Below are 10,000 nucleotides of genomic sequence, written 5' to 3' on the forward strand. Positions count from 1 at the left end.
CACACACACACACACACACACACACACACACACACATGCTGTGCTGCAGGGAGGCTGCCTCTTAGACCAGACTCTCTTTGAGGAATCCATTATTGGAAACATATTTATTGTTTGTTTATGCGACTCTATTGTTTGTGGTGTTTGCGGCTGCAGAGTTACTCAAGCCCTCCTTCCACCGAGCCTTTCAGAGACCTCTTGTACACTTCTGCTTTCCTGCCTTTCTTCCCCGCTCCCCCTACACTCCTTCTTTCTGTGTGTGCGTGAGCTCCTGGGGGACAAATCAATGACTTCCTTTCTGCACAGGCCACTCTGAAGTGGTCGATCGCCCGGTGGCTCTGGAGGCTCGGCCGAGGCTGTGTGCTTCGCCGAGGTGGCAGAGCGCCACTGAGAGCGCCGGCAGATGCCATTCCAGAACCATGCCCCACAGTGGGCTGGTCGATCAGGAACAGAGTTAAGTGCTCCCCCAGAGAGAAAGAGAGGGAGAGAGCTGAGGGAGGAAAAGGAGGAGGGGAGGGCAGGGTGAGGTACAGGAGATGGAAGTATGGGGGTGGGGGATTCTATGTTTACACAATAATGCACAGAGTTTGACTCTGGGGTGCAGAATGTGATGTTAGCACATGAGTGTGTTGCACGATCCCCCCGTCACCTTGGCACCTCGGTTGTCCTGCATTCCTAAAGCTTCTTGATTGTTGCATCTTCTGCTTTGTTCCTGACGTGCGTCCACGGAGGAAAGCTCCAGTTCTGAGCACTGATTAGAGGACCAGGTGTGTGGCAGGTGCAGCAGGTGCTTCTGGGTATCAGGTTCTCGTTTCAGGCAGAGATGCTCTGAGTAAGCAGACGCATCGGCGGCACGGGAAACCTCACCAGCTAAGCTCCTTTATAAACGAACCGGTGTCATTCTGCCAAAGCGGCTTGTGTGACCGTGGCGTTGGATCAAAGAGAGGAAGGGAGAGGGGAGGGTTTGTGGTGGCTATTTTAGTCTCTTTTGGTGATTTTTAAACTCAGCGGTTACCTGTGAGCAAGACGAGGGCGGACAGGCAGGCGAAGGCAGTGGCATCCAAGTTTAGGCTCTGGAGGTGAGCGGAGAAGTCGCGAATGGAATCCAGCCACTCTCCGAAGCCGCGAAGGCACTGGAACCGGTGCAGCACCAAGCCGTTACAGAAGACGAGCTTGTCCTCCAACAGGATGGACCTACGACACAGAAGGAGAGGCTCCTCAGCTCTTTTTCCCCTGATGGACAGTTGAGATGCTTTGGAGGGAAAACACTTTCAATAAAAAGAAAAAAACCTGAAGTTATGAGCACACATCAAACGCAGGCGTGGAGCTGATTGAGCTCGTGTTTTTCAAATTACAGCATTTAAACATGCCTGTTTCCTTGTGGCAGGGCGGGGTGAAGGGTTAGGGCAGAGCTGCCGCTCTGTGTGTGTGTGTGTGCGTGTGTGTGTGTGTGTGTGTTTTGCAGATAGGTAAACTGTTGCAGCTTTAATGCTCCCTGGCTATGGAAACACAAAGCTTTTAACGAGGAAATGCAAAAGCTTCTCAGATGTGTTTCACCATCGGTTACTCCTGACACGCAACATCCTACTTTCTCATTTCTGTTGGCAGAGGAGGAACGGGAGGAAACGATAAATGACGCCGGGGAGATCTGATGATAAAATGAAGGTAACAGGATTTTCTGGGAGGGACGACGGCCAAAAGGGGGAGAAAACAGAAACAGATGATTGAGCGAATAAAAACCGAAGGGGGGAACGACCTGGAAGCCACTAATTACAAACTGTGCAAACGTTGCTTTAGCGGTTAAAGGTGTTTCTAATTATTCGCTTTCACCCCGCAGACGTTCAGATCAACTCCCATGAGCAGGGCGCCGCATCCACCCAAGCGACCCAAACCCAAAATGATGCAGATTTACATCAAACACTTATTCAGTCGTGCTCTGCATCATTTAAGATGCTAAATAACGAAACTAACATGTATAAGTAACAAGTTGCATATGTGATCCATTCGGATATCAGGAGATAAAAAACTACAAATGTCGCAGAGAGAGAGGAGTTCTTCTCCTCACACCATCAGCAGAAGGCGAAACGTCTCAGAGTCGCAAATCTGACTTGGTAGCAAACGGCATTTTGCTCTTTTCCCAAACAATTTAAAGCATTTAATGATGAATAAACGTGCATTTAATGTTGTTTATTCATCTGTTGCAGGATTTTATTTTGTTGTAAATATTTACAAAATGTTGCATGCATGGACGTAATTTTGGGGGGGTACGGGGGGACATGTCCCCCCCACTTTTTCCAAAGTCAAGTTTTGACCCCTGCACTTTTTACCATCCAAAAACAATATTACGCTATATTAAATTCACACTGGTAGAGCTGTAGGACCAAGCGGAAAACAACCGTTTGTGTTGAAGCCTGTTTCCCATTAGAACATACTGTAAAGACCCCCCCCCCCACCCCCCACCCTGTGTCCCCCCCCACTTCTAAAGTGAAAATTACGTCCTTGGTTGCATGAACTAAATGCATTTTTATGATCATCTTAGGTGTGTTCTTGCTGTGTCGTATCTCTAACTCCATGCTGTAGTTCGTTTTTAAAACACAGAGCAGTTTTGTTTACCTGTTTTCCCGCTAGCGGGAAAACAGGTAAACAAAACTGCTCTGTGTTTTAAAAAAGAACTACAGCATGGCACTTTTATGATGTTTTATTGTTCATAAATTATACATTTATATTAATACCTTAAAATAATCTAAACAGATTAAATTTTGCACTGTCATGATTGAGATTATACCCTACCGACTGTTTTATAAGCCCACTTGGCTGCACGGTGGTTGCACTGCTGCCTTGCAGCAAGAAGGTTGCAGGTTTAACACCCATTTGCAGCTTTTCTGCATGAAGTGTGCATGATCTCCCACGCACCCATGCGTATGGTCATGGACGTAATTTTCACTTTAGAAGTGGGGGGGACACAGGGGGGGGGGGGTCTTTACAGTATGCTCTAATGGGAAACAGGCTTCAACACAAATGGTTGTTTTCCGCTTGGTCCTAGAGCTCTACCAGTGTGAATTTAATATAGCGTAATATTGTTTTTGGATGGTAAAAAGTGCAGGGGTCAAAACTTGACTTTGGAAAAAGTGGGGGGGACATGTCCCCCCTGTCCCCCCCCCCAAAATTACGTCCGTGCGTGTGGTGTTCACTCAGCTTTTGTCTCACAGGCCATAAACAGGCTTATTAGGTGAATTTGCTGCAGCAGTTGTAAGTGACTCAGACTGAAACCGTGCTGGATAAATAAGCGTGAGCGTTCTCGGTCCTGCGTTTTAGTAGAGCACGATGAAAGCTGCTCGGGCCGGCTGGCAGAGAAGCACGCGAGCAGATGCACACGTACACGCACACCAGCACAGCTGGGTGCCTGCCACACATTCCACTCGCCCTGACTACGCTGTCGCCACGGTAATCAGCCTATAACCACAGAAACTGTTGGGTGACCCGGCGGCTTACAGTCATGTCGTCCCAGAAGAGCAAAGCAAATTTGCTCTGCGCACCCTGAACACACACAGATTCCCCCGACACACAGACACACGCTTATAAAACGCTCTGCAGGGCGTCTCGGTTCAACGCCGGGTCAAACCGAGACGAGAGCGAGGACAGAACTCAGGACAGAGCTGCGTTTGTGCCTCAACTCCTCTCTTTTTGTGGGAGTTCTTCTGATGGGAACAGGAGTTGTGTGTGTGTGTGTATTTGATGCAGGCCTAGTCCACCCTTCAGCGTGAGTCAGAGTCCCCCCTCCTGCTGCGACTGTGATGCCGCCACCAATCCTCTACCCACCCCGCACCTGGACTTCCACTGGGAGGAGAGAAAAAGTTCCTCACCGTCAGCGAGTGTGAGTAAGAGCTCTTGTGTGCCTCGCCGTGTTGGTCTCCTGCCCTAGACGACAGCTCAGACAAAGGGATGAGCTTGTAGCGCGACACCCCCGACTATAAATTTAACCAGCCGCATGCCGAACAAGAGCGGAGTGGTAACCAGGGGCAACTCTGGGGCCGACCGGCTGGGGCGGCCATAACGGCACCGCAGGTATCCACGAGTGAGATGCCCAGGTCCACACACACACAAACACACACACACACACACACACACACACACGCACGCACGCACGCACACACACACACACAGCTGAACTGAGGACGTATTTCCTTCCATAACAACCCCTCTCAGTCACTCAGCTGACTGAATTTCAGATAAGATCCTGTCAGTTCACAAAGTCTGCACAGTTTTAGTCTGCAGAACACACACACACACACACACACACACACACACACACACACACACACACACACACACACACACACACACACGAGCCCTCTGTGCGTCAGATATCAGCGGAGCGGAAATCTGTGGGCGTAGCTGCTGTCATAGCTAAAGACTCCATTCATGATTCGGTTCATTTGGCGATTACTCAGCTGCACTCCTCCCACTCTGGAGATCCACCAACACAGCAGCGCACAGCTCCGTCGGCACACTCACACGCCGCGATCTAACGCTCGAGGGTGCAGGAATGCCTGTTGAGATGTCTGATGTGTGAGTTTAGAAGAATGAACCTGTGAGCCAGTCGCAGGACAAACAGCTCCAGGAAGGCAGAATCGATCAGCAGGTTCTGGTCGTCGTGCTGAAGCTCGGAGAAGCCGGGCAGCCTGTCAGCCCAGCAGCGCGTGGCCTCCATCGAGATGGTGAGGAGCCTGTAGAAGAGCTGGATGTGCTCTGCGTCCGAGGACGAGGAGGGCGGGTCGGCGGCGCTGAACTGTGTCACCAAAAAGACAAAAAGGAGAAAAATGAAAAGAGAAAAATCGAGTTTTTGAGTAAACCTGTGGGACGAGGAGCTGAAGCTACCTGGCTGTAGTCGAGCTCACGGGGCGTGCAGTGGGAGTAAGCTCTAAGCAGAGCAGAGAGCAGACTGAGAGGTGGGGAGGGGGGCGACGCCTCTGTCTGCAGGGGGCTCTTTGGCTTGGAGGGCAGGCGGCCTCTGCGCCCCTTCAGGCTGTCCGTACGGACCACTGGGAAGCAGAAAGCAGACGGACACAAACAGTCAGCTGTGGTGGTGGGAATGCTTCAGAGCCTCAGAAGCTCCCTGACATAACCCAACACACAGGAAGCGTGGAGCCAGCAGGTGGCAGTGGAGCCGCTCGCTCGCCGTTCCTGTGTGGCTGTGTTTGCATACATCTGCATGTGGGTGGGGCTAGACAGGTGAGAAACCTCAGGGCGGTGTGAACATCAGCCCGACTCTTCTGCAGACATGGCCGTAATTTTGGGGGGGGACAGGGGGGACATATCCCCCCACTTTTTCCAAAGTCAAGTTTTGACCCCTGCACTTTTTACCATCCAAAAACAATATTACGCTATATTAAATTGACACTGGGTGAGCTCTAGGACCAACAACCATTTGTGTTGAAGCCGGTTTCCCCCCCACTTCTAAAGTGAAAATTACATCCATGTCTGCAGAACGTCGCTGCTGGCGAGAGAGCTGGTTAACTCTCAGAGTTTGAACCTTTTAACAACTTTCCTCCAGGCTGCTGCGTGGATTTCTGAGATCTGGGATCTTTTGGACTCTGGTGGAATAAAATCTGACTTGGATGCTGCTGTGCTGGTGTCAGGCATTATGCTCCTTACCTTCCTTCACCATGCCCACACTCAGGCACTTCTGAAAGCGGCAGTACTGGCAGCGGTTGCGTCTCCTCTTGTCCACGGGACAGTTCTTACTGGCCAGGCACACATACTTGGCGTTTTTCTGCACAGTGCGCTGCACGGAGAGACGAGACACACACAATCAGCCTCCGAACACAACCAACACCTAATATTTAATTTGTTTAATCCAGTTTTTCTGCCCTATCAAAGGACGGAAGCATGAAGCTCGCAGGTCAGATTTTAATTACACGCTGAAAGGCGACGGTGACATCGGCGTAATTAGATCAAATTAATTTCCCAACAAGCCTCGCCTGCAGGACGGACGGTTTTATCAGGGCCAGAGCTGACAATGGGGCTGGAACGCATGCCGTGCCAATCCGGGTATCGTGAGACAAGTGGGAGGGATGGAAGAGGACAGCTACCTCACGAGCTGCGTGACCAGACAACCCGTGAAGCTTGTGGCACCTTCTGGAGGTCTCGTGCCTTCCAGTGGGCCCCGAGGGGGTTGCTTACCCCTCTGCTAGCCCGTACGATTATTACTGACCTTATTAAATTAAACCCAGAAAGGGGGCCACGTGGGGGCCAACTCACAGATAAAAGGCAATCTGAGCTGTGCTAATCCCCTGATTTCATCAGAACATCGTGTCTAAGAACGAAGAAGCAGCTTTTAAAAGCATTCCTTTCATTTATCGCTGGGTGACAAAGTATAACTCTGCTATTTGAAGCACTCGGTTATTTGTTGGTGCAAAGAAACCGCACAGTCATGGGTTTTTGTGTCGCTGTCAGTGAAGCCTTCTGGGCCGTCTTTACGCTAGACTTTGACGGGATGATTAAAGCTCATTAAGTCTCTTTGAAGAGTTTTCTTCTCCTGAGGTGCAAACATGTAACTACAAAGCAGTTATGATAAAAAATAAGGTGCAGGTGCGACGCCGGTACGTACGGTCAGGATTCATAATCAATCTTGAATGCAAATGTCTGCACACAGATTTATTCTAGCCCGGGGCGGGTCACATGGCAAAGATATCAGCACATTTTTTACACTGAAATCAGGATTTAGATTTTATCAGGATAATTTACAAAAATATCTTTAAAAGCTTTTAAAGATCAGGCTCACTCGTTTTTTTTTTTCAGTGGCCTCTAAGTGAACGCTCTGAGTTGACTGCTGTGGAAAAAGAAGCTCTGGCGCTTCTGTTTCAGGTACCAGAAGTTAGTCGGATGGCAGGGTTTACAGTCTTACTTCCTGATATTTGGACGTCTCTCCTCTGATTGGCTAACAGCATTGTGACTGTGCCACCGACTCTGTAACGTTGATGTTTTATCTCCACAAATAACACAAGCCAGGAGGAGTTCTGCTGTGTGGTGGAGCAGCTAACGCTAAATGTTAGCTTCTGTTCTTCGCTGTTTCCTGGATGCTAAATCAACAACAGCCTTCCCCGTCATGAGGTGATTCCAAGAACGCTAATTTTGCGATGTGATGTGCAACTGTCAGGCATTTCTAATCCTAGAGTTTCACCGTCTGTTTTCTATCAGAAGCTAATGCAGGAGACAGGTGTAGGAGACTATTTTCATGTTCAGCCTGCACGTTAAACTCAAAGTGACCGATCATATTTCAAAAACAAAAAGTAAAAAATGGTTTCTTAATGAAATTGGTCTTTAACCCTCCCACTGTCTGAAAGTAGACCATTGAGCAGGATTGATGGTTTATCCCTTGAGGTCCACGTGGCGGGGGTGAGGAGTGAGCACCACCTGACCCCTGCCACATGGATAATAGTTGTGCAAGTGACCAAACAATAAAATCACAATTTATATTTGCACAACAGAAGTTTAATAAAGGAAGACTTAAAAAAATGAACAGTATAAAAAATACAGCAAAAAACAAACCACCACGTCCGTAACATAGCTTCAACAACATTAGCTTCTTTATGCTAGCAGGTGCTAGGGGCTGCATGACTTAATTTTTTTAAAAGTCGACAGTCAAGTAATGAAAATCAAGTCGACTTTGACTAGTCATTGATGACGTCACACACCTGAAGCGGCTAAAACTGACGATGGGTGACCAAGTGTTTTTTTCCGACGCACGACGGGGGCGCCGCTCTGGCACTGCTCGTCGCCTCCCAACGCGCAGGGGCTCGTCGCCTGCTGTCTTTTCTGAGGACTGCATCTTGTCGGTCATCATCACGTGACATCGACTAGTCGATGAAAAGCATAAAAAGTCACTACAGAGCAGTGAAGTTGACTAGTCGACTAGTTGATACAACCCCTAGCAGGTGCTGGTCATGCTGGAGAATGGCCAGAGCCGTGGTGTAAAGTCATGCCAGCAGAACAAAGCTAGAGATAATCTTCAGTCTTCAACACGACTTTTATCAACACGCGCATCACCAGACAGGAAGTGATCAGGCTCAGAGCGTGTCGCGTCTAAAAGACTCTGGGCAGAAACAGGTCTCCATCTTGAATGTGCGGACACCATCTTTCTGCTTTGGCTGACTGCCAGCCTGTATTAACTAAAATCACCACGTGGCTTCAACTTTTGTAATTTAAACTTAAAAACTGATTTCCACAGCCTCGCCGCCTCCCGTCTCAATTATTGCAGTTCACTTCTTTATGGTCTCCCCAACAAACTCTTTCATAAACTGCAACTCATCCAGAATTCAGCAGCCCGTATTATCACCAGAACCCCTTCATTTCACCACATCACCCCGGTTCTCCAGCAGCTTCACTGGCTCCCAGTTAAATTCACGTCCATCTTCAAAATTCTCCTCCATACCTTCAAAGCCATCCATAACCTCTCTCCTCCATCTATCTCAGACCTGATAAGTGCATCATGCCGCTCTAAGGTTTATCACTAACCGTAGATAACCATAACTCTCAGATGGGATGGCCTGCTTTGACCATCAGGAGGAAGTCTCATTTTTTCAGATTTATATATAAGGCACTACTTGGTCTGCTACCTTCCTGTATAACTTCCCTACTTAAAATGAAAATTGCAGGTCTTTATTCTCTTCGTCTACAAGACACGTTGCTGCTTTCTGTCCCGTTTGTACGTGCTGAACTTGGAAAGAGAGCTTTTGCCCGTTCAGCGCCGTCAGCTTGGAATGAGTTGCAGGAAAAATGGAAGATGACAGAGTTCATTTCATCGAATGTTTTTAAATCTAAACGAAGAAATCTTGAGAGCAACTCAATAACATGCAACTGTTTTATTTAGACTGTTTTTATTTTTGGGCTTGTTTAAAGTTTTAAATATTTAATTTAACTTTGTTCTTAGAAATTTTATTTTAGATTGTTTTCATACAAGTTTAAATTGTAAATTTTGTCTCGTATATTCGTGTGGTGTTTGCTGCAGAACTCCCTTGAAAAAGAGGTTTTAAATCTCAATGGGACGTTTTTTCCTGGGTAAATAAAGGTTAAATAAATAAATAAAATTAACACCGTTCTCTCAGATCTTCTTCCATCCATCTTGCTGTTCCTTCTGCCCGTCTCACTACCGTGGGGAGCAGAGCTTTCAGCCGCTCTGCTCCCCGTCTCTGGAACTCACTCCCCCCAGACATCAGGAACATCGACAGTTTCCCCCTTTTCAAAACCAAACTCAAAACACACACGTGTTTAAATCTGCCTGATCTTATTGAACCGTTTTAAAGCTCTTTCTGATTCTGATTCTCTCTTTGTTCTTTCTTCTTGGCGTTTTATTGCTGTTTTAATGTGTTTTCTGTCAAGCGGCCTTGGGTGTTCTGAAAGGCGCTTTTAAATAAAATGTATTATTATTATTATTATTATTATTATTATTATTACAATGACAACTGTAGAAGATTATATAGGAACAGATCAAACCTAAATGTCGCTGATTTGGACACAACTGAAATGAATAAATACCAAATGAACCACTCCTTTTCCAGCTATGGCCCCCAAGCCCATCCACCACAGTTCAATCATTATTTTTACAGTTCTTAAGATTTTTGAGGAGCCATTGCGTGCCTGGGGCTTGCGCTCCACTCTGCCTTCCTGTATCCCCCTCATGACTTCAATGAACCATTACTGGTTACCATGGTAAACTCACGGAGTCACTGGCAGCAGCTTTAACATCTTTGTTAAAGTCTGAATCAGACATGAAGGTCTGAGTTGGAATTTCTCTTCATCAGAATTCCTGTAGGTGTAAACTCACTCCTGTTATCCACTCGGGAGTCACCGGGATCAAACTGGGTTAAACAAACGGAAGACGTGGAAGGTGTCGCGGCCCTCCCTTCTTCTTTTCTCCTTCTCTCTTTTTTAAACGCTTCTAAAACACATCAAAACAAATAAATCCAATTAGGAACCTCTCGCGCCACACATGCCCGTGCCC

At 47.5% G+C, this 10,000-nt stretch overlaps 1 protein-coding gene across 6 annotated transcripts in view; it reads right to left on the reverse strand.

Annotated features, from left to right (window-relative positions):
• nr4a3 (nuclear receptor subfamily 4, group A, member 3) overlaps nucleotides 1–10,000 on the reverse strand; it is a 27,254-nt gene that overhangs the window by 1,182 nt on the left and 16,072 nt on the right. For all 6 annotated transcript variants that reach the window (XM_015950629.3, XM_015950626.3, XM_070551217.1 and 3 more), the window contains 4 exons: nucleotides 5,653–5,782; nucleotides 4,876–5,039; nucleotides 4,587–4,786; nucleotides 1,013–1,191 (listed from right to left, as the gene is read on the reverse strand). In XM_015950629.3, coding sequence (XP_015806115.1) covers nucleotides 1,013–1,191; nucleotides 4,587–4,786; nucleotides 4,876–5,039; nucleotides 5,653–5,782 — 673 coding nt within the window. The remainder of the gene's footprint in view (nucleotides 1–1,012; nucleotides 1,192–4,586; nucleotides 4,787–4,875; nucleotides 5,040–5,652; nucleotides 5,783–10,000) is intronic.

This window comes from Nothobranchius furzeri, chromosome 5 (assembly GCF_043380555.1).
Source record: "Nothobranchius furzeri strain GRZ-AD chromosome 5, NfurGRZ-RIMD1, whole genome shotgun sequence".
In the NCBI taxonomy this organism is placed as follows: Eukaryota; Metazoa; Chordata; class Actinopteri; order Cyprinodontiformes; family Nothobranchiidae; genus Nothobranchius; species Nothobranchius furzeri.